Consider the following 25,264-nt stretch of genomic DNA (forward strand, 5'->3'; position numbering starts at 1 on the left):
CTCTCTGCCCTACTCCTTTGGCTGTCCCTCATTTTTCTCTTTCTCCTTTCCTTCATCCTTTCTCTCGTTTGTTTCCTCATTCATTTCCTGTCGTGCCATTTTTGTCCTTTTTTTCCCCCCTCATTTATTTTCCGTTTCTTGACACCCAACTTCCTTGTTCTTCCATCTTTTGCTATTCTTTTCCTCCTCCCTCCGTCTCTTCCTCTCGCTATCTTTCCATCCCTCCCTCCCTCCGTCCTCATCTGCCCCAGGCCATTGACAAGTACTGCCGGGTGAGTGGAGGTTTCTCGGGGGTGAAGGACGTGTACTCGTCCAACCCGACCTACGACGACGTGCAGCAGAGCTTCTTCCTGGCTGAAACCCTCAAGTAAGTGCCTCAACATTCACAGCTCCAAGACAGAATACAAAAGAGACCTGAACACTGAGCCGGCGCGGCAGAAACCTCACGTTAACCTTATCCGAAATGTAATTCTGCAAAGAACAGATGCTCTGGATTTATGCATTAGGAATGATCCATGCCGGGCCAGCATGGTCATGACCCGTTCAATTACCCAGCACCTGTCCCTTCAAGCTTTTAATTAAATCATGAAACTCTCCTTTTTTTTTTTTTTTAAAGCGATAACATCTCTAAATAGATATGTTATCATCCTGTGAGACCTTCTGTAAAGTTCAGGCTCTCCACATCGTCCGACTGCAGAGTACTCAGTCTGTACAAGGTTCCATATCTCTGTAGTATTCTTCAAAGGGGAATGATACAACCCTAATGCAGGGCCATCTGCTCTCAATCTGTTACATTAGAGTCCTTTACAGTGAACATGGTGGGCGGCCATCAGGCTTTCAGGACACGTACATCTTTTAGAGTCTGTTTAATGCGAAAGGCTGCGCTCGTGTGTCTGTGGTGCATCATCATCATCATCATCATCACTATCATCGCTGTTGGATCAGGAGAGAAGAGAGCGTCTTAAGAGGAGACCTCAGAGTGGCTCTCTGACGCCCCCTGCTGGTCGCTCTTCGGCTTTCATCACCTCCTGGCAATGTGCTGTACAGTATCTGTAATTGAGCAGCCACTTAACCAGTCTGACGTGCAGTACTGGAGTTGAGGGGGGATGAGGGGGGGTGAGGGGGGATGGCATCCCCCCCTGAAATAAAAACAGTCCAAATCACCCCCCCCCCCTGTAAAACTGCCATCCCCCCTTTCCATCCCTTATGTCATTTCATCAATGAATGTGGTTTTACTGCTATTTCAACATTTAGAGTCATCACCAGAGAAATAACACCAGAAAAATAACTTATTTGACAATTTTCACCTGTTTCAGGTACATTTTCACTTGAAATAAGTAGAAAAATCTGCCAGTGGGACAAGATTTATCTTCTCATTACAAGCAATAAAATCTTGTTCCACTGGCAGATTTTTTTACTTATTTCAAGTGAAAATCTACTTGAAACAGGTTAAAATTGTTGTTTTTTCCAGTGATGAGTCTTGTTTTAAGTGTAATGAGATTTTTTTACTAAAATGAGACATTTTAACTAGAAATAAGACAAATATTCTTGTTCAGATTTTGAGTTTTGCAGTGATCCATGTTACTTATCCTGTGAAGGACAGAGTCATATTGATAAGTTCAGAAAAGTGTTTTTTATTGTTGTGTTTTGATGTATTTGATGTAAGCCCAGTGGATATTTAAAGCTTACAGAAGGCTGCATTTAACTGCTGCTATGTCATTCCTGCAGTATTTCTGCAGGTGTTTTGGTCAGTGCTATTATTTGTAATATATTATATTATTTGTAATCAGCACAAATGATCTGTCTCCATATGATAAAATCCACCATTCCCCCTGATTTATTTTTACGACTCGAGTACTGCTGATGCGTCATCAGAGGACCGAGGACACCGGGTTTCTCTCGCTGCTGTGCCAGATCAGGTTCCAGGAGGAGGATGCTGATCAGCTCTTTAAATCTGCTCTCAATGAACTCTCTCAAAGCTTCAAATGGCACAGAATTTCCTCTTTTCTTGTATAAGTGGTGAAAGGTTCACTGCCACGCTGGTGAACTCCCTGAGATGGTGACATTTCCATCCCTGCGTGTTGTGGAGTTTCTTTGTGTCCAGAGTATCTGCTGCGCTCGTCCCCGCGGGCCGCTAGCCAGCCGCAGCAGAGCCGTGTCACACGGGCTGATGATTGGCTGTCGGCCGCTCTGATCTGCACTCAGTCGCAACTCGTAAACCTCAAAATCTTCATTCCTCAAGTTTTACACTTCATCCTCTCTCTCAGATTGTATAAGCAGGTAAAAAAAATATCTCCTGTTAGCTTTTAGAGGTCCACGTGAGTTCATGTCATCGTACAATTCCTATGAAATAGTGGAAAACGTCAAAATAAATTGTATGCTTATTATGGGCTGTATTGCAGTTATCAGAAGGAGATTTCCACCGCGGGACCCAGGGTTGCAGCGTTGTTCCAGTGGGGAGGTTTGATCCCAGAATAGCGCTGGCAGGGAGGTAGATTTGACATCATGAGGTCTGAGATCGGCCGGGATTTATGGAGTTGGGCTTTCAGAGCGGGGACTTTCTGTTTGGACAAATACGCCGGGTTTCATGTCTGCCTTTCTCTCTTAGTCATCACTGGATTTTCACCGTAGCTCGTAAAATTCCCTCGAGTTGAACTCGCTCTGCAGAGCTCTGTTTCAGAAGGAGGTTCAACGAAGTCGCTCGGCAAACTCCGACGGGAGAAACGCTGCCCGTCGGTACCGTGAACACGTGCACCACCACGACTAGGATTAGATTAGATTAGATTGTCCTTTATTCATCCCTCAGTGGGGAAAGTCGCTTTGTGCAGCAGCAGAACCGAGATGCAGCAAAAGAAGGATAAAAAAGTAAAAAATATATAATTACAAAGTATAAACAGTATACACCTTGGAATGAAAAGAAAAGTAGTGCAGTACGAGAAGAAAAGAAAACAGTGCGAAAAAGGCAGGTAGGATGTTTATGAGGTAGACAGATATTGCACATGTTGTTATAGTCCATGGTTGTAAAGTCTGATGGCAGCGGGGAGGAAGGACCTGCGATGCCTCTCAGTGACGCATCGCGGGTGACGAAGCCGGTCGCTGATGGAGCTTTCCAGGGCTCTGACAGTCTCATGAAGGTGGTGGGAGACGTTGTCCACCATCCTCCTCTCCCCCACCACCTCCACAGGATGGAGACTGCAGCTCAGGACAGAGCTAGTACTACTACTACAGTACAGGGCAGAGCCGGCTTTCTTCACCACCTTGTCCAGTCTCTTCCTTTCTGCTGCTGTGATGCTGCTGCTCCAGCAGACCACACTGTGAAAGATGGCCGACGCTAGGGATGGGTGATATTTTACCGTTCATGATGTACCGTCATCTCGTGGTAAGAGGGAGGGAGGGAGGGAGGGAGGGAAGGAGGGGAGGGAGGGAGGGAGGGAGGGAAGGAGGGAAGGAGGGAAGGAAGGAAGGAAGGAAGGAAGGAAGGAAGGAAGGAAGGAAGGAAGGAAGGAAGGAAGGAAGGAAGGAAGGAAGGAAGGAAGGAAGGAAGGAAGGAAGGAAGGAAGGATGGATGGATTTGCAGTACATGTGGACTTTTTATCAATTTAATTGGTGTAGTTTAGTAGCATTTAGTATCTTTTACAGCAGTGTCTTGGGGGCTCCAAAGACTGAATGTGGTGATAGATTTATAGTTAAAAAGGTGGAGTTGAATTGGTAATTTTTTATCGTCATTTTTATCGTTATCAGGATAAATAGCAGAAATTATTGTGATACATTTTTTTAGTCCATACCGCCCATCCCTAGCCAACGCCACCACAGAGTCATAGAAGTTCCTCAGGAGGCCGTCCGTCAGTCTGTGCAGCAGGTGGATCTGCTTTGGCCGGTCTTGTTAGGAGACATCAGAGCTGCCGTACTGCGACCCACCGTTCAGGGCAAAACTGCGTTTCCGTCACTTCAGGTTGAGCATCAGAGTTTGCACAAAAGACAGTTTCTGAAACGGACACCAGGAAAGGCTAACACTCATGCACGTTTCAGTCAGAGGAAAGGACTCCACGTGGACTAAATATGGGCAGCGTGTCCCTTTTTTTTTTTTTTTTTTCAACATTATCTTTATTTGGTTTTCAAAATTCTTCCAATAATACACAAAAATAAGAGTGCTCTTACATAAAAGGAAACATCAAGGGGAGCTGAATTATTGTCCAGGATTCGAATCATATTTCCTTACAAGTCAAGTATTTATGAGATATCATAAAGCAACACTCAGTTTAGTTTAATATGAGAAAAGGAAAGAGAAAAAAGAAAGAAAGAAAGAAAGAAAGAAAGAAAGAAAGAAAGAAAGAAAGAAAGAAAGAAAGAAAGAAAGAAAGAAAGAAAGAAAGAAAGAAAGAAAGAAAGAAAGAAAGAAAGAAAGAAAGAAAGAAAGAAAGAAAGAAAGAAAGAAAGAAAGAATAAAACCCCAAAATAAAAACCTTAAAACAAGAAAGTAACAATCAAAACAAAGAATAAAACCCCAAAATAAAAACCTTAAAACAAGAAAGTAACAATCAAAACAACAAAGGTTTCTCTATTTTTCAAGGGTCAGCCCAAATTATTTCACCATTGTGCATAGTTCAGAAATACAAACTCCAATGTACAATTCACACAGAATAAAGAAATCAAGTATCAAAAGAAAGGAAATTATTTTAGAACCCTGCAGAGGATCAGTAGCTACGCCTCATCCACCCCAGACCGCTTACATCCACACTCTCCTTATATTCCATAAAAAGACCCCAAATGTTTTGAAATAATGATAGTTTGCCCTTTATAATGTAAGTAATCTTTTCCATTGGTAAAGTTGTAGACATTTCCTTAATTCAGTTAATGAGTAATGTTTAAAGCAAACAATCATTCGCTACCGGATAACATTCAGAAATTATTTATTGGGAGGGAAGGCTGTTATAATGTAAGGGGAAACCTCATTTGTGCGTACAACAAAAAGAAGTTTTTGTGTATCAGTTTGTGGAATTAAACTGTAGAATGGTTTGAATTTTGACTTAATGTACAAACATAAAACAATTTAAGAAGAAATATAAAGAAATGGTTTATTTGAGGTATAAAAGTGAAGACTGTGTTTAAACATCAGCAGCTGTGTGTGTTCTATTTTGTCATGTTGTCTTTGTATGTTTATATACCTAGATTTACGTATTATATTTATATCATAGTTATATTTATAATAGAGCTTACATCTTGTATTAAACAGGTTATTTTAGTAAAAATTATATATATTTATACAAATTAGTGTACAGTATAAAAAATAAATACAGACATATAATTTATGTTTAGTTGTGGAAAGGGAAGGGGGGGGGGGTAAATAAGTTTATACTTCCTCCCACTCCTTGCAAACATGTTTTTTCTTGTTTTTTATACATGTTCGAAATAAACGAAATGAAAAATGAATTTTGGTTTACTGGTACTCTTCCATGAGAGAGCTATGGCTCTTTTTTTAAGCAGTAAACACAAATCCAGGGCAGTGATTACTTTCCTAGACATACGATGTCTATCAGGATATAAACCTAGGAGAAACAGTTTAGGGTCAAGAACAAATGTTTTACCTAGTATAGTCTGTGCATGTCCCTTTAACTGATGAACATGTGCAGTTGAATGTGACATGTGACCTGTTCCCCCCCCCCCTCACCTCCCCCAGGTACCTGTACCTGCTGTTCTCCAGCGACGACCTGCTGCCGCTGGAGAGCTGGGTGTTCAACACGGAGGCCCACCCGCTCCCCGTCCTCCACCTGGGCAACGTGACGCTGCCCGGCAGCGAGCCCGCCCAGCGGTAGGCCGGCGGGCCGGGCCGGCTGCTCCACCCCGGCAGCAGGGGGGCGCCCCCTCTCCGCCCGCCTGTCTGCTCGTCCAGAAACCCACGCACCAACACCAGACAAGCTTCCATTGAGACTTTCATCTGCGTTTGGACTGCAGGCGTGAGCCGGAGGAGGCGGAGCCACGTCCCCCGGCACAGACGCTGCAGAGAGGAGAGGACCCGCTCCGACTCTCCCTCTCCTCCTCTTTGTCGTACTCTGTCCATCTGTGTCTTTACTGCTTCAATCAGACGGACGGTGGGTTTGCTGCTCAAACAAACTCTTCAAACCTGAGGCTCCACTCCTTTTTTGTTTTTGGTTCTGTTGCCTCTACTTGACCAAACTTTCCTGCCATAGACTCAAGCTGAGGTCGGCCAGTTTGACACTGTGCTGATGGATTTTTTTTTTTCTTTTCATTTTTTCCAGACAGACACGAGAACTTAACAGAGTCTGTTTATGACATGTGTCTTTCTGTTGTTCTTTTTTTTTTTTTTCTTCAGTTCTGGACAAATGATTACTGGAGACACAGGGTTGAATCCAAGCCCTCGGCCCCCCCCCCGACCCATCCCCGCCCCCCCAGCCAACTTCCTGTGTAATCTCCATCAGATGAACGCTGACCTGGAATTGTTAGCAGCTGATCATGGTGACATCAGTCCCCACCACCTCCGAACCTCCGAATGAACCAACGAACCACCGCAAATGGAAAAGTAATCAGAGAAGCGGCCTGGTCCCTTTCAGCCCCCCCCCCCCGCCGCCTCGCATCGTTCCAGCTAGAGACCACTCCGAACTGTTGCTGCTCCTGATTCCATCGTCTCTTATTTGCCATATCGTCATCCAGTTAATCACGCCGGTTAGTGCTCAGCCCTGCTTTCGTTGAAGTACCAGTCCGTCTGCTGTGAAGCGTTTATTTGTGCACTTTGTATGGGAACACTCTGCAGGCGGGGGGGGGGGGGGGGTGGAGGTGTAGCACTGAGAGGGGAATGAATCGCGACATCACGCCTCCGTTCTGAGCTTTCATGTCACATTTCCTCCGTTCAGCCGCCACACGCCGCCAGCCGGCTGCATCGGTCGGCCACTCGCGCGCTGCTTTTACTCATCCAGGTGCTACAATTTGCAATTTGTCTTTTTTTTTAATGGATTCCTTTTTGAATTGATGCTTTTCTTCTTCTTCTTCTTCTCAATCCTCCGACTTCCATTTCCCCATCAACGTCTCCCATTTCAAACTTCCTAAAAGACTGACTCACCCTAATTTGATAAAGTCCAATCATTTCTTGAGTTTTCAGCTTTATTTATACTGTTAAATCGAGTCTCTGCTCCTGTAATCTTGCCTCCAGCGTGTTACTTGTTTACTGCACAGTTCTGAAAAGCTACTAACACTCAGACCTTGTTCCTCTTATTTTCTTTGCTGCAATAAAACAATAATGCTTCTGAAGTCGGAAAAAAGGTAAAAAAAATACTGAAAATGATGTGATAAAGCAAAATCCCGAGCGTGTGGACATGCTGCGGGAGGTCAGGCCGTCACGCAGCCGTTTCTGCTTCCTGCCATCAGTCCTGACGCAGCAGGAGCTTCAGTTCCCCCGGTCCCTGAGATTAGACCGTCAGCTCAAACGCTTCGCGCTGGCAAACACACACAAGTCCGACTCCGGAGCTGCTCTCGCTCCTGAATTTGTCTGGAGGCTTCAGACGCGCCGTGACCCGCGCTTGAACCTACGGCTCCCCGTCCGGAGCAAACAAACATTCATCAAACAGAACCGAGGCTCCAGTACGCTCATCTGAAATGATGCGAGTATTTGGGAAGTGGCACACAAACAGCAGGCCGTGTTGGAGGCAGAGTGACCGCAGAGGAGAGGATGTGAAGCCACTAATCTCAAAATAAAAGCCAGCAGTAAACGGCTACAGCAGCTTCCTGTTATGAGGGAGCCTCGGCTTCTGTTGACGAGGGAAAAATACACTTTGAAACGGGAGAAAATGTACCTCAAAAGAAGGAGCTGAATGTTTTCCATGGCGGGATTTATTTCCAGCCAGTCGGGTATCCCGTCAGTCACAATTAAAGAGCCATTTCAAGGGTTTTTTTCTTTCCATTTGTTTGACTTTCATTGGTTTATTTATTACTTTTGAAATGGGGTTTATGTGAAGTCCTTCAGTCAGTGGAAGCAGCAGCCGGGTCAGACCGGTCCTGAGGGTCACGCAGGAGCACATGTTCAGCTTTTCAACAAAGACAAACAAATTAAACATAACTTTCAGAGTGTAACCATGTTTAGATTTTCCAATTTTTCTTTTAACTCATTTATAGCATCACAAATCTGATTTCTCCTAAAACAACAACAACAAACATGACATCTTTGTTAGTAAAACTTGAACGCACATGTCAGCAGAGGCAGTTACAACCACGATAATGTTTGTCTTCGCCGCTCAGACACTTCCTGTTCCCCCGACGAGTCAAATGAGAAAACAGAAAACTGCAAAATAACGACCACGAAGAAAACATTCACTTCAAAATATGTCCTCGAGTCAGAGCGTCTTTGAAGAAGGATATGTAACATAGAAGAAGTGCTTTTATTCTCTGGTTTCCTCTCACGTGCCAAACACAGATTCAGCTGGTCCTCCTCTAACGTCCAGCGTTGCTGTGACTCCCGTTACCGTCGGATCTGAACCTTTCCATCTGCACTCATGACTGTGCTGCTCTCTGTCCCTGAAAGACACCAAATCAGAGGATGTTTGATCGTCTAAATTGAGCACAAAATGTTGTCAGTTGTCATAAAAGTTAATGTTTAATCGTATGTGGAAATGTTGACGAGACAGATTTCCACATGCTTTCTTCTGAGGCGTCCCGTTCAGCGCATTAATTATTTGCAGATTATTTTATTAGCCTGCTAGTTTTGCTTGACACAGCTTTGAAGGAGAGATCAAAATTAGGTCCATGTTGAATCACTTCTGCAGTCTAAGCTTCATTTCATCAGAGTCTTAAAAAGCTCTTTTTCAACAGTGTCCAGCTCAAATCATCGAATGTGCAACAATACATGCGTCATACGAATCACACGTGCAGCAGAGCAGAGGGTTCCAGTTAACGTTTAGGAGAAGCTTTTGAAGCACCTTCAAAGGGTGGATTGTTTAATTTCCTCCACTTAGCTCTCCTTCGTCCATCCATCCATCCATCCATCCATCCTCACCTCCATCCTCCACCCGTCACTAACGCTCCACTGATGCGGCGCACATCTGCGCTCGTGCTTTCTCACATCACCGCCACCTACATTTGATAAGGAGGAAACTTGAGTGGCCGCCGAGTCACCGGGAACCACATCGATTTTGAAAACTGAGTGTTCTGTATTTGTATTTTTACTGGACTAAAAAGAAAAATTAAAATATCTGTAAATATGTTTAAAACTGAGACACAAACTCAATAAAGATGTTATGAAAAGTGACCAGAAACCCAGGAGGATGTTGTTTGTGCTTCTAAAACGCCGAGCATGAGCATGTGGAGACCATTTATATAAAGACCTGCACTTCTGATACATTTAAAAACAGCACAATGAAGGAATCAAATGTTTAAACTGAGGGGATGTACTATCTTACGGTAAATATTGAATTTGCTGACGAGACTAGAATGGTGTCCCATTCTTGTCTGGTATCAGCAGTACTGGAGTTGAGGGGGGATGAGGGGGGATGGCATCCCCCCTGAAATAAAAACGGTCCAAATCATCCCCCCTGTAAAACTGCAATCCCCCCTTTCCATCCCTTATGTCATTTCATCAATGAATGTGGTTATACTGCTATTTCAACATTTAGAGTCATCACCAGAAAAATAACTTATTTGACAATTTTCACCTGTTTAAAGTACATTTTCACTTGGAATAAGTAGAAAAATCTGCCAGTGGAACAAGATTTATCTTCTTATTACAAGCAATAAAATCTTGTTCCACTGGCAGATTTTTCTACTTATTTCAAGTGAAAATCTACTTGAAACAGGTGAAAATTGTTGTTTTTTCCAGTGATGAGTCTTGTTTTAAGTGTAACAAGATTTTTTTTACTAAAATCAGACATTTTAACTAGAAATAAGACAAATATTCTTGTTAAGATTTTGAGTTTTTGCAGTGATCCATTTTACTTATCCTGTGAAGGACAGAGTCATATTGATAAGTTCAGAAAAGTGTTTTTTATTGTTGTGTTTTGATGTATTTGATGTAAGCCCAGTGGATATTTAAAGCTTACAGAAGGCTGCATTTATCTGCTGCTATGTCATTCCTGCAGTATTTCTGCAGGTGTTTTGGTCAGGGCTATTATTTGTAATATAATATATTATATTATTTGTAATCAGCACAAATTACCTGTCCCCATATGATTAAATCCACCATCCCCCCTGATTTTATTTTACAACTCGAGTACTGGGTATCAGAGATGCTCAACAGTCCTTGATCCTTGTCTTCCCTGAAGTCTGGACTGACGCGGCGTTTCAGCACCAGGAACCGGCACCAGTCTTCCCTGGAAAAAGGCACCTCCGTACCAGCAGAGATGCTCTTGGACCAAACATTAATAACGAACCTTCTGCTTGTCCATCATTTCCAAAACGAACGAGGAGATGGCAGCGTTTCTAGATTGTGTTCTTAGACTGATTTCCAGTGGTTATGGAAGCCCACGTCGTCATCTCCATTGACATAATCATGTCCGTTTTTATTGCACTTCCATCCAAGAGCCTGAGGATTACAGTCATCCAGTTTTTTCTGTGTAATATTAGTCTGAAAGTGTTTTCACATCACGACTGCAGGGATTTCTCCAGGTGGTTCTTCATAGCAGCGCAAAATCAGCCTTTAGTTGCCCTGGTCCCAACGTTTTTGAAACATGTCAAAGCCATTGAACTTGAACGTTTGTGTTTTTATTTTTTTATGAATTGTAAAATGTTGAACATTTGAATATTTTCTTCTATGTTCTGTGGTGAAAAAATGGTTTTATATGATTTGCAAATCCTTGCATTCTGTCTATTCATCTGTAAGAAGGTTTGGTACAAAGTCTGTTTTCTCCCAGAAAGATGTTTTACTTGAGTATCGTTACCTGCGTACTTGAATAAAACGAGTGTCGTTGGTGTTGCTGCACCTGATGGAGCAGGATCGTGCTGCTCTCGGCCACCGGGCCGGGTCTGGATCAACTTGGTCATTGTGAGCGGCTGGAATGCAAACATCAGTGTATCTGCAGCTGCTGTGCTGCAACAGTGTGCTCAGACTCAGACCTGACGGCGATGCTCCGGACCTGACTGGTCCTCAGCAGCATCTCGTTTCAGCCCAACCACGTACAGGCTTTTAATCGAGCCTCGTCAGCTGGAAATGGGCCTTTCTGTCAAATGTCAGGGCCGAGTCACTCGGGCCCGGCTCAGGTCTGGCTCGGGCCTCCTGATGCATGCAGCTCAAACACACCTGATCTGTGTGTGAAACAACAAGCATGTACAGTACAGTTGTGTGAAAAAGTGTTTGCCCCCTTCCTGATTTCTTATTTTTTTTGCATGTTTGTCACACTTACATTTTTCAGATCACTTTTTCACACAGGGCCATGTAGGTTTGGATTTTTCTCCCCCCTTTAGAATAAAAACCTTCATTTAAAAACTGAATTTTGTCTTTACTTGTTATCTATGTCTAATATTTAAATTTGTTTGAGGATCTGAAACATTTAATTGCGACAAACATGCAAAAAAATAAATCAGAAAGGGGCAAACACTTTTTCACACAACTGTATTTCTGGACTTACGAGGGTAAACGACAAGCTCTAAAGTGATGGCTCATATTTTTCATGTGAGGAATTTTAGTCACACTTCAAATTAGGCCTTTTAACCCATTATGATTCTTTTTTTTTTAAGCTGTACATCCACAACACGAGCCTGACCTCTGACATGTTGCAGGACATCAGCCCAGACGGCAGGACTGAGCAGCGGCTGTCAGCTGTCCTGTAAATAAATGGATCAATCTCATCTCTTTCTGTTTGGCAGCTGCTGCTGACGGTGTCACAGCCTCCATGTTACAACATGTCACTGCTGTGACAAAAGAAATCCATCGTCGACTCCAAATCTGACACTATCCAGTTCACAATCCTGTTTCCAGGTTTGTTTTAGTCAGAAAACATGGAAACGTGACCCGTTGGACTCAAAGCACCACTGTTTACACTCATGGACTCAGAAAACCTTCCACATCTCATCAGGTTACTCCCTCAACTCTTGGTGTTTTCCAGTTTCTCAGGTCACCTGGAATCCCTGCATCCATCACTACAGCTTTCCTCTGGAGCCGACCACCATCATGTCCAGTTGCTATGCCGTCACCAGCTGCACGTATTGATCTGGCATCGGTTCTCCACAGGATCCTGTCTGCCCTTTTCCTGGCCAGACATCACATTTCCCTCTTCAGTATAAAGAATCTGTCTGATCATCTGGATGAACTTTGATTTCCAGGCCAGAACCAACGCATGCAGGAGAAACTCCCTTGGATACGTTTACAACCAGTGAAAGGAACGAAGCATGTGGCGTAGGGTGACAACCAGACCGGTACCGGCTGAAGTGTAATAGGGGGGGGACCCTGGTGAATGACTGTTGTGGGTTTTCTAGTGACCACTTGTTGATCCTAACTGTTTATAAGTAGTTCAGCAGCAATCTCAGTGCTTTCAGACGTGATTCTTAGACGCATCTAAATAGGGATGGGAATTGATGAGATTTTTATGAATCCAATTCCCTTTTCAATTCTGCTTAATGATTCGGTTCTTTATCGATCCCCTTATCGATTCTCATTTGGAGAAAAAAAAAGCACAACAATCGGGCAAATGGCGCTAATATGATAGGCAGTGTTCCTTAGTTATTATTTACCAGCAGTATTATTAGCCAAGGACCTGCTAACATTGCTGCTAGGCTGAGAATTACTGACGTTGGTCCGGAGCCGATTTTTGCATGTTGGTAGTATTTCCTCTTTTTGATGAAATATTTACTTGGCAAGTATCGCTTGGTCGCCATGTTTACTTTTGACTGCTGGCTTACGCACGACTGGAAATGAAAAGGGAATCATTTGTAAAACTTTCTAACGATTCCAAGGAATTGAAACACTGGGAAGCGGTTCTGAACAAGAACCGGTTCTCGATTCCCATCGAATGTAAAACCTGCTCCAACCGATGCCAGTGGGTTGGTTCGTAATGTACCAGGAAAAGGCTGTGCATGACGGGGTACCAGAGATCATTTTCACCAAGTGAGTTTGTAATGGGAGGCCAGGCTATTTTATCCTGGCATGACTCCCCCCGCCCCTCCTTTAATCTGTGTATATCTGACCTCCTAAAAGGCCATGTTATGACCGCATAATGTTCCACATAAAACCACCTCGTCCTGGTGTGAGTCTGGGCTGGAGGGGGTTGGTTGCATGGCTTGCAGCACCCTATAATGTAATAATTTCCTGAAAATGTAATAAAATTTGCACTTAACTCAATTGAAAAAATGTAATAAAACCCAATTATGTAATAACTTCCCCAATAATGTAATAAAATATCCTGACGGATATTGTAATAACATCTTTACCAATAATGTAATACCGTATTACGTTATTGGGAATTTATTACATGCTACTCAAAGTCTGCAATTTAAGCCAATAGTCATTCTGGTGTTTCAAATCCAACGTATATATATATATGTATATATATTCTTAGATACTTAAAACACAAAATGTAGAACTCTGGACTGAAAATGAACATATATATTACATTATTTGTCAAGTATTACATTATCAGTTTTGAAAAAAAAAAGACCCACCTGAAAATGTAATTAATTCCCAATAATGTAATAAAGTATTACATTATCGGTAAAATTGTTATTACAATATCGGTCAGGATATTTTATTACGTTATTGGATTTTATTACATTTTCAAATGAGTTAAGTGCAAATTGTATTACATTTTCAGGCGTTATTACATTTTTAGGAAATTATTACATTATAGGGTGCTACATGGCTGTTCTCCTGCTACTCCGGCTTCCTCCCCCCGTGTCTGACGACTCGTACGTCAGGTTGACGGATCTGGGCGTGGACCTGCTCAGGTCCACCCCGTCACCCAGCTGCAGCTGGGAGCAATGACATGATGAAGGGACATCATGTTGTATCATGTTTTTCTTCTTTACTCTTGCATTTAGTCCCTCTGTGTTGTTTAAAACAATAATATATGCTAATATGTCAGAAAAGGACACATATGTCATTAAACTAAGAAAACACGTGACTCTCTGTTCAACACGAACATCTGAGAAGAAAAACAAGACTCTAAATTGTCCAAAAGAATGAGTGAATAATGTTGAACATTGAAGGGGAAAAAAAAGGCTGTTTTGTTTGTGAACTGGTGTTTTTCAGCATAAAGGAGGTCAGGACATCTGAGAGTGGTTGAACACGTCTGACTCACGCTTTACAACAAATACTAAGAGTAAACATGTAATCTCGCAGAAGCGTTCTTCTCGTTTTGAGAGTTTACAGGACTTGACATTATAAATTTGCTGGTAACTTCAATAAAAGCTTCCGTCCCTGCTGGAGCAGAATGCTAATGAGTGAGGTTTCAAGCAAATAATGTTGTTTATATGATGCTACTTTTGGGTTGAAACGGACATTATTAACCAAATTCTTTTCCTAACTAAACTTTTCCTCTATAATCTTCAAGGCCAAACGTCAGCCTGGTAGCTTTTTGTGCAAACTGAACGTAGAGAGGAACACATGTCTGCTTTAATGTGGCGTCTGCGGCCCGTTTCGCTGCGCTGATCAATGGAGGAAAGACTCTGTTTTCCACCCACAGATGCTCTGAATTTCCTCAGTTATGAAGGCAAATATTTGGCCTGACGTGATGTCAGTCACCTCTCTCTCCCTGAGCTCCCATCCCCGCCGGAGAGTATTAGTGTGCTGTTGAACGTTCATGACAAACATAATCTTCCCGTCTCTGTGGTGGGTTTTTTTCTTCTCTCCTCCTGATGGACATGAGAAGTGAAACGAAAGTGACGTGTGTTTGTTGTTTCATCCAGGAACCCGCAACCACCTGACATCACACGTGCCATCACGCATCATCCTCTCCCTCCAGCTGCACAAGACAAGCTGCTTTTATGACTGAAATGGTGCACAAATGCAGACGTGTTCCTTGTGGATGAGGCAGAAAAACGCTTGTCAGTGGAGGAGAAACAAGGACAGGATTTTAGTTCTGGAATTAGAGCAGAAACAGCTGGATGGGGGAAAAAATATGCTAGTTATTTTTCCTAATCATACAGAAGAGTATTAGGGCCATGCAGGAGAAAAAATATTTGAGAGAGGAAGATTTTTTTTTATTGTGCACTTCGAGAAAAAAGTCGAAATGTCGAGAAAAAAGTCGAAATGTCGAGAATAATGTTGAAGTACAATTACGAGAAAAAAGTCGAAATGATGAGAAAAAAGTCGAAATGTCGAGATTAATGTTGAAGCACAATTTCGAGAAAAAAGTCGAAATGTTGAGAAAAAAGTCAAAATTTCGTGAATAAAGTTGAAATGTTGAGAAAAAAGTCAAAATTTTGAAGTAAAAAAGTGACTTTATTCTTGAAATTATATTTCAACATTAATCTCGACATTTCTACTTTTTTTATCGACATTTCTACTTTTTTCTCGAAGTGCACAATAAAAAAAAATCTTCCTCTCTCAAATATTTTTTCTCCTGCCTGGCCCTAATACTCTTCCGTATAATCAAGTGTCACTTTGTTATACTCAAAAATATAAGTAGCAAAAGCATCAAAATAGTTTTTAGGATATTAAAATTAAAAAACATTTCTTCCTTGTCGGCCTCTGGTCTCTGGGTGGTGGGGTTGTGTCTCCCTCCTCCACTATAGTGACGGTTCAGGTGGAGCATCATTTTAACTTTACACACACACAGTTACACAGACATACACACCTGCTCACTCACCTACACACTCATCCCACAGTTTTGGGGGACAGATAATCGCAGTAGTCTAGCTTTGATTCAGTCTCAGAGACCTGGAATGGTTGCTGCTTGTGTCTCTGCCTGTTCTCCTGTCTGTTTGTTTTTTCTCTTACAGATCTCAAAGGCTTGTGTTCTTGTTTCCCTGTGTTTCTTCGTGTTTCAGACTAGCAGTGGATGTCACCCCTCACCACCATATACAGTGTCCTCCATAATTATTGGCATCCCTGGTTAAGATGTGTTAAAAGCCTTAGAATAAATTACATTTTTATTGCAGAAGCATACTATCACAGTGAAAATTGTAGAAAAATGTAACCTTCAACTCAAGTGAATTTTAAAGGGGAAAAAAATCCCTGACTAAGAAATATATATTCTTCATAAAATCACCTGTTCTACAATTATTGGCACCCTTAACATTTCCTTAGAAATAAATTAATTAAAGTATTCCTGTCACCTCTATGGTAGTTTACAAAGTTGACCAGTTTATGTAGGAACATGTTATTAGTAATTCACAACTTCCTGTTTCCCTGGGGTATAAATATGACGTGACACAGAGGCCATTTCTCTTCAACATGGGAAAGACAAAGGAACACACCATTCAAGTGAGGCAGATGTGTGTTGACCTTCACAAGTCAGGCAATGGCTACAAGAAACTAGCCACTCGCCTACACCTGCCCATACTGTACTCTACCGTCGGAGGAATTATTAAGAAGTTTAAAACAACTTGAACAGTGGTAAACCAGCCTGAACGAGGACCCAAGTTTATTTTGGATGGGAAGAGAAATAAAAAGTTCTCCAAAGCTCACTGTTAAAGAATTGCAACAAATGGTAGCATCTTGGGGTCACAAAGTCTCCGAAACAACCATCAGGCGCTATCTACACGCCAACAGGCTGTTTGGGAGGCATGCACGGAAAAAACCTTTTCTCACTCACAATCATAAACACAAACGCCTGGAGTTTGCTAAGCAGCACTTGGACTTCAACTGGGACCGTGTGCTTTGGTCAGATGAGACAAAGATAGAGCTTTTTGCCAACAAACGCTCTAAGTGGGTCTGGCGTAACACAAGAGATGAGTATGCAGAAAATCACCTCATGCCCACTGTGAAGTATGGGGGAGGATCGGTGATGCTGTGGGCCTGTTTCTCTTCCAAAGGGCCTGGGAACCTTGTTAGAGTGCATGGCATCATGAACGCTTTGAAATACCAGGACATTTTAAATCAAAATCTGGTGGCCTCTGCCCGAAAGCTGAAGATGGGCCGTCACTAGGTCTCTCAACAAGATAATGACCCTAAACATATGGCCAAATCTACACAGAAATGGCTCACCAGACACAGAATCAAGCTCCTCCCATGGCCATCTCAGTCCCCAGACCTCAACCCCATTGAAAACCTGTGGGTGAGCTGAAGAGGAGAGTTCAGAGGAGAGGACCCAGGTCGCTGGATGATTTAGAGAGACTGTGCAAAGAGGAATGGTCCAAGATCCCTCTTTCTGTATTCTCCCATCTTGTGAAACAGTATAGGAGAAGATTAGATGCTGTTTTGTTGGCAAAAGGGGGTTGTACAAAGTATTAACATCAGGGGTGCTAATAATTGTGGCACACATGATTTGATGTAAAACAATTATTATTAATAACAATATTAACTAGAAAATTTCTGGAAATTTTGATATGGGCATGCCCTACCGCCCATTCGTCCCCTCTTGCTGCTTTGGTTTGGGGCTGTAGTGTTTGTGTTCGGGGGGGTTCTATGTCAGTTTGAGGTGTTTTTACGCTTGTATTTCATTCATTCCTGTGCTCCCAATAGTTATTAATTGGGTGCACTTTTTGGTGTCTAGCGTCCCCACGGTAACGCTTTTGACTGAGAAAAGTAATTCCCATCGAGGCACGATGGAGACGCATCTAACGATGTATGCCATGCATGGGTGCACGTTCCGGTTCAGGCTACGTTAATGGATAGGTTTTTTTTTCACCGTGGTGAAAAAACCCCATCCGAATGAATGGGGCCATTTGGCATGGATTTTGACAAAAAATGTCCTTAAATCACAGCTTCATGAAATTTGAATATGTTGAAGGTCAGAGCGTGCTGAGTCGGTGAACATTTGTACGATGTCTCTACGATAACCTGTTGCCTAGCAACAAGCGGCCAAATTCAAATAGAAATAAAAAAAAAAATAAAAAGGTCAATATCGCAAAAACTGTAGTAATTAGCATAATGAGGTTGTAGGGTCAGTTATTGCCAATAGGGCCGAGTGTTTGAAAGTTTGAACGATGTCTCTACGATAAACTTCGGCCGAGCAATAAGCGTCCGAAATTTCGCCTTTTTTTTTGCTTTTTGGCGTCTAGCGTTGTCTTGGTAACACTTTTTACTGAGAAAAGTAATGCCCATCGAGGAACGATGGAGACGCATCTAACGATGTATGCCATGCATGGGTGCATGTTCCGGTTCAGGCTACGTTAACGGATAGGTTTTTTTTTCATCATGGTAAAAAAACCCATCCGAATGAATGGGGCCATTGGGCCTGGATTTTGACATAAAATTTTCTTAACTCCCAGCTTCATGAAATTTGAGTATGTTGAAGTCCACAGCGTGCTGAGTCGGGGAACATTTGTACCATGTCTCTACGATAACCTGTTGCCTAGCAACAAGCGTCCAAATTCAAATAGAAATGTAAAAAAAAATGAGAGGTCAATACCACAAAAACTGTAATAATTGGAAGAATGAGATTATATGGTCAGTTATTGCCAATCGGGCCGAGTGTTTGAAAGTTTGAACGATGTCTCTACGATAAAGTTCAAACGAGCAATAAGCGTCCGAATTTTCGCCTTTTTTTTTGCTTTTTGGCATCTAGCGTTGCCTTGGTAAAACTTTTTACTGAGAAAAGTAATGCCCATCGAGGAACGATGGAGCCACATCTAACGATGTATGCCATGCATGGGTGCATGTTCCGGTTCAGGCTACGTTAACGGATAGGTTTTTTTTTCACCATGGTAAAAAACTCTATCCGAATGAATGGGGCCATTGGGCCTGGATTTTGACATAAAATTTCCTTAAATCACAGCTTCATGAAATTTGAGTATGTTGAAGTCCACAGCGTGCTGAGTCGGGGAACATTTGTACCATGTCTCTACGATAACCTGTTGCCTAGCAACAAGCGTCCAAATTCAAATAGAAATGTAAAAAAAAATGAGAGGTCAATACCACAAAAACTGTAATAATTGGAAGAATGAGATTATATGGTCAGTTATTGCCAATCGGGCCGAGTGTTTGAAAGTTTGAACGATGTCTCTACGATAAAGTTCAAACGAGCAATAAGCGTCCGAATTTTCGCCTTTTTTTTTGCTTTTTGGCATCTAGCGTTGCCTTGGTAAAACTTTTTACTGAGAAAAGTAATGCCCATCGAGGAACGATGGAGCCACATCTAACGATGTATGCCATGCATGGGTGCATGTTCCGGTTCAGGCTACGTTAACGGATAGGTTTTTTTTTCACCATGGTAAAAAACTCTATCCGAATGAATGGGGCCATTGGGCCTGGATTTTGACATAAAATTTCCTTAAATCACAGCTTCATGAAATTTGAGTATGTTGAAGTCCACAGCGTGCCGAGTCGGGAAACATTTGTACGATGTCTCTACGATAACCTGTTGCCTAGCAACAAGCGTCCAAAGTCAAACGGAAAAAAAAAAAAAATGAAAGGTCAATATCACAAAAACTGTAATACTTGGCATAATAAGGTTGTACGGTCGTTTAGGGACAATCGGGCTGAGTGTTTGAAAGTTTGAACGATGTCTCTACGATAAAGTTCGGCCGAGCAATAAGCGTCTGAATTTTTGCCTTTTTTTTTGCTTTCAGGCAACTAGCGTTGCCACGGTAACCCCTATTACGGAGAAAAGTAATGCCCATCGAGGCATGATGGAGACGCATCCAACGATGTATGCCATGCATGGGTGAACGTTCCGGTTCGGGCCGCATTAACAGACGAAAAAAAGTGCGGAATAAGAATAAGAAAAGGGAAACCTTTTCTAGATACTAATATATCGCCTTCATTTTCATGTTTTTCCTCGTTTTTCCGGCCGTGTTTTAGTTTTTGGGGATTTTTTTTTTCCACATCCGAGCGGGGTCATGCTGTACACCCGCTGGTGCGCAGTGGGACTTTTGCGACTTTAGCTTGTTAGCAAAATGCTAGCAACATTGCCCTTTGGGCCATTCTGGACGATTGCAATATGGTCATGCCACTACTTGGCATGCCCATAATAACATATGAACCATTAATATATATGCAGACAAAAAAAATATATAAGTAGCAAGAGTATCAAAATATTTTTTATGGTATTTAAATTAAAAAACATTCCTTTAACTTTAAATTAAATCTACTACAAATCTGTACTTACAATCTGTTAATCTTATGGTTAACTTTGTTTTCCTGAAAAAGACACCAACATTAGTTTGAAATGCTTAACATCTGTATTCAGCTCACAGACTGCAGAGACCAACACATCTGGCTCTGGCTCCTTTCTGGGTCATGACAACCCCAAACTGAATGGCGTCAATACTATCTTTGAGGAGTTTGCTAATATTGAGACGTTAAACAATACTATGAGGTTACTTTGCAGATATTCGGTGCCCGGGTGATGGATCCCATCACGTACGTAATCACATGATGCCACTGAGTCACTGAGTCAGGGATGGAGAAGTGCCTGTTCAGTCTCCCTCCGTCCCAGAGGAGGACCGAGGCCCCGGGGGGACAGAGGTGTTCGTATTCCCACATTTATACCTCAGTGAACTCCCAGTGATGTATTTCAGCCTCTGTCCTGTTGATGAAACATCTGATGAAGCATACAAGATTATTTATTATTAATATTTTTTTGCAATCACTTGTTGAGTAAAACACAACGCAGCGGCTTTCAGGCAGGATGCCTCTTGTGGGTTTCTGCTTGTTGCTGGTAGTTTGATACCATTAGTTTTCCTTCCCAGCCGCCTCAGCAGGAGAGAGGTGTTGAGTAGTATTGTAACTCATCTGTACGGCTCGGTAGTGCTGCTTCATCATGAGGCCTGGCAGCCATGTTGGTAGATGGTAAACATATAGAGAGAAGTTATATGAAGCCAAAACATGGACTGAAATTGAGTAAATACCAATTTAGATTAACAAGACAGTGTTATTTGGTGAAGGTAGAATCTCTGAATGGTTTAGAACAGGGGTCGGCAACCCAAAATGTTGAAAGAGCCGTATTGGACCAAAAAAATGTCTGGAGCCGCAAAAAATGAAAAGTCTTGTATGTATAAGCCTTAGAATGAAGGCAAATGGCGAAAAGCAAAATGTGGAGAAAAAAGTCGAAATGTAGAGAAAAAAGTCAAAATTTCGAGAAAAACATTCAAAATTTCGAGATTAATGTTGAAGTACAATCTTGAGAAAAAAGTCGAAATGTTGAGAAAAAGTCGAAATGTCGAAAAAAAAGTCGAAATGTCAAGAAAAAATTCTAAATGTAGAGAAAAAAGTCAAAATTTCGAGAAAAACATTTGAAATGTTGAGATTAATGTTGAAATACAATCTCGAGACAAAAGTCGAAATGTCGAGAAAAAAGTCAAAATGTCGAGATTAAAAAAGGAAAAAGGAAGAAAAAAAGAGTAAAAAAAGGAAAAAAAGAAGAAGATGAAAATAAGAGAAAAAAAGGAAAAAAAGAAAAAGAAAAAAAAGGTCAAACATTTTTGAAAAAGCTCCAGGAGCCACTAGGGTGGCGCTAAAGAGCTGCATGCAGCTCTAGAGCCGCAGATTGCCGACCCCTGGTTTAGAAGATCCATAACGGATTCTAAAAATGGGAATTGCCCCTGCTCCCTCTGTTGAGACCCCGTCACTTGACTGCAAATACAGCTGAGCATCTCGCTGGTTACAGATCTCTTCAGGCTCATGTGCAATTTACAAATGGATGAGTGCAGGACTGATGGTACGCTCACAGAGCAGCGTCCACCCTGCCTTTGTCACACCATGAACAACCAATCAAATATCTTTCCTTTCACTCCACAAATAAGCCATGATTTTATTGGCTGGCACTCGCAATTTGATTGGATGATATATGCCGACACGTCAAATTTTCCCATAAAAGTGATAAATCAGACATAGAAATGAGTAACAGCGACCCATGTGGCCATGCAACCTGGAGGAGTCGCCGGCTGCTTGAAGCCTTGAACACTCCACAAAGCAGCGACTGTTGAGCGCGTCCCGCTGGAGCAGCGAAGCACAAACTTCACTGTTTCTCTTGGCGTTTATTCCGCGCTGACTGAATGGAGCAGTCAGACCAGACTGGCCGGTGCTGTGAACTGCAGAGCAGGTCAAGGACAGTCTTCAGGCTGCTTTTCTGTGTGAAAGCACCAACGTACCCCGCCTTCGTTGTAGATGTACAATGATCTTTGTCTTTACATCTCTGTGTCACAATAATACCTGTGAAGTCTCCCGTTTTGGCCGGGAAACTACCGTATTTCACCCTTCTCTTTCCCGCCATCTTCCCGTATTAGTATTTTCCCGTTTTATAATAATTTTTAACTGAGTTGTCACTAACCTCGCGAGAACTGCCCCCTGCTGTGCCCTGGGTGGCAGTTCTCACGAGGTTAGAGGTGACAATGGGAGAAAACTCTGAACAACAAATCAGAGATGGATGTAACGAGAGAGAAGACATTTCTGCCCCAAAAGCAAAGACTTTGTGTAAATATTTCTAAAAATGGGAAACCCAAGTTACTTTCCTAAAGAGGACTAGGATGGGGCTCAGTTACCCATTCTAAAAGACTTGTAACCGTGATGTTAGTGTCTCTCACAGGGGAAGGACCGATGTCCGTCAGCAGCACCAGGGCGGAGCCAGAGAGACACATTAGTGAAAATGACAAATTAAAGCAGCACAATGTAAATTTCAGCTTTTGTTGAGTTTGGCGGCTCCTTTGGACAAAAGCGGTAGTGCTTTACTAGAAAGAACACTACATTTCCCATGAGCACCGGCGCGTACTGCCGGAAAACTCCTGTCCCGTCGCGTGCATTTGTTTTGATAGTAAATGAAGACGGGACGGACTTTAAAAACTACTTTTCTGTTTCACCAAGTGAACAGACGGAACGCAAAAAAAAGATGTTAAACTGCTGGAAAGGAACTGGAATTTACCGGGATACCTTAAACAAGGAAGCCTGGGAGCGGTATATGGAGAAAATAATGATTATTAACGGTCTGGATCCATATGAAATCCCTACTAAAGAATGGAGCTCCTCGTCGGAGCGCCACTCTTTAGAAGGATTTACTGCCGCAGTTCTGCACAACCAACGTCTCCGGCTACCTTGTTTAGGAGTGTTTGGCAGCTGCTTTGGTAAATGTTTGACTCGCCATGTGTTTCAATAAATTAGTATAATAGTACAACATACAGTACATATTTTCTATTACTCTTACTTTTTTCTTTTTTGACCGCTATATTATGCTGAAGAGGCTCAGAGGCGTGAGCAATATTTTTGTTTTCCTCGTGGGATAATTTTTTTCCTCTGCAGCTACAAATAAGAGTTCATATTTTTTCCTCAACAAACTAGTTTTATCTGAAGATTGGGGTTAATCGCACCACAGAGAGCTGGCCAGCAACTGCGTTTAGCTGGAGAAGAATCGGGAATAAAACCTGTGTGAATGATCCAATCCCGGTCTGTGTGAGTGTTTGTTTGTGGTTTACTGTGGAAGGTTATGTTTGGTCGTCTTACAGCCGCGATCCAAGCGAGCCCACGACTCTTTCACTCTTTTACTCTGTTATCTCAGATACTTGGCCTCCGTGGTTCTGCCTCCGAGCAGGAAATCGGTGAAAAGTTAAACCATTAGCGATCTTTTCCCCACGTCTGTTGTGTGGAGCTGCTGCAGCCACAACGCAGCAACGGGTTACCAGCTTCTGCGGCGCTGCGCTCCACGCCCCGCTCCACGCCCCGCCCATTTTCATCTCGACTACGAATCGGGAAGGAGGGGGAAGTGACGTATGCCGTAAAGCAGTCAAAGCCGTAAAAATTTGTCATTTTTTAGTGTGGCAGGGTTCCTACCACGCTCCTCAAAGTTACATAGTGCCAGTGAAGGTGATACAGACCCCTCAGACCATGACAGAGGTTCATTAAACCTGTTGGAAGTTGATGTACCATCACAATGACTCTGGAAATATTATATTTAGGTGGAAAAGTTACATAGTGCTGCTTTAAAAGAAAATGTAAATGTAAATTGACCTGAAGACAATCAATGTGTATATAAACTAAAAATATTTAAAATAAATAAGTGTGCTTTTGTGTTTTCATTTAGGCTTTATTATAGGAATTACATACATAGGAATGTTCATAGCATTTCAACAAAGTCGAGTCAACAAAGGTCGGCCTGTCAGATTCTGAGCACATAATTGTAGTTTATAAGTGGTTGACAGGTAGTTATTTTGGATTTCTCGTAAACTTGTCTTAAAATGTAATAATGGACCTCTGTTGGGCTGGTGGGACAGCGGCGGAAAATTTCCATTATTTTTAAAATCCAAAACTTGACAGGTACAGTATGGTCCTAATCTCAAGACCATCTCCAAAGCTCCCATGTCCCAGTCAGAGCAGAGCTGCTTATGTTCACAACACATAGCAAATATTTTGGTTTATATTTGGAAAACATCTTCAAATGAAGAAGAATTTTTCTTCCTCTTGCTCCGTGTCAGTGAGTCAGTCTTGCATGTGTGTTGGAGAGGAGCCGAGGGATCCACCAGGACGAGTGCACTCATGGGGAACGTGTTAAAGCTCTGGGAGCTGACCGCCTACCTGGCAGGCAGTTTCCTCCACTATCCTCTCCACACGCAGAAGAGTAGGAGCCAGCAGGCCGTCCTGCTGCCGTTGTGTAGAGCGGGGGTCGGCAACCCGCGGCTCTAGAGCTCTTTAGCGCAACCCTAGTGGCTCCCTGGAGCGTTTTCAAAAATGTTTGACCTTTTTTTTTGTCTTTTTTACTTCTTTTTTTTTTCTTTTTTTCTCTTTTTCTCTTTTTTTCCTTTTTTCTTTTTTTCTTCTTTTTTTCCTTTTTTTCTTTTTTCTTCTTTTTTCCTTTTTCTCTTTTTTCTTCCTTTTTCCTTTTCGACTTTTTCTCGTAATTTTGAATTTTTTCTCAACATTTCGACTTTCTCGAAGTGCATAATGAAAAAAAAATCTTCCCCCAGTTATAACTAATATACATGCAGCATGTGTTGCCTTCATTCTAAGGCTTATACAAGACTTTTCAGTTTTTGCGGTTCCAGACATATTTGTTATTTGTGTTTTTGGTCCAATATGGCTCTTTCAACATTTTGGGTTGCCGACCCCTGCACTAGAGGGTTGTGGTGGTAACGTGATGGTAACGTGGTGGTAACGTGGTGGTAACGTGGTGACACCGCTGTCCCGGCAGGTGAGAGCAGCTGAGCTGGAACAGGGACACATCTCAAGTACAGGGTGTGGTAATTGAGCACCAGCATTGAGAAACATTTCTGTATTTTAACTTAGCCTTCTGTCATTTAGTCATGC

The 25,264-nt window shown here is 42.3% G+C and overlaps 2 protein-coding genes across 4 annotated transcripts in view; one reads left to right on the forward strand and one right to left on the reverse strand.

Moving 5' to 3' along the window:
* man1a2 (mannosidase, alpha, class 1A, member 2) overlaps positions 1 to 7,698 on the forward strand; it is a 140,717-nt gene extending 133,019 nt beyond the window's left edge. For all 3 annotated transcript variants that reach the window (XM_061723305.1, XM_061723307.1, XM_061723306.1), the window contains exons 13-14: positions 252 to 367; positions 5,678 to 7,698. In XM_061723305.1, coding sequence (XP_061579289.1) covers positions 252 to 367; positions 5,678 to 5,813 — 252 coding nt within the window. In that variant the 3' untranslated portion in view covers positions 5,814 to 7,698. The remainder of the gene's footprint in view (positions 1 to 251; positions 368 to 5,677) is intronic.
* Positions 1 to 25,264, reverse strand: part of itgav (integrin, alpha V) — a 563,305-nt gene that overhangs the window by 419,408 nt on the left and 118,633 nt on the right. The window lies entirely within an intron of this gene.

The sequence above is a fragment of the Cololabis saira genome, chromosome 6, assembly GCF_033807715.1.
Source record: "Cololabis saira isolate AMF1-May2022 chromosome 6, fColSai1.1, whole genome shotgun sequence".
NCBI lineage: Eukaryota > Metazoa > Chordata > Actinopteri > Beloniformes > Belonidae > Cololabis > Cololabis saira.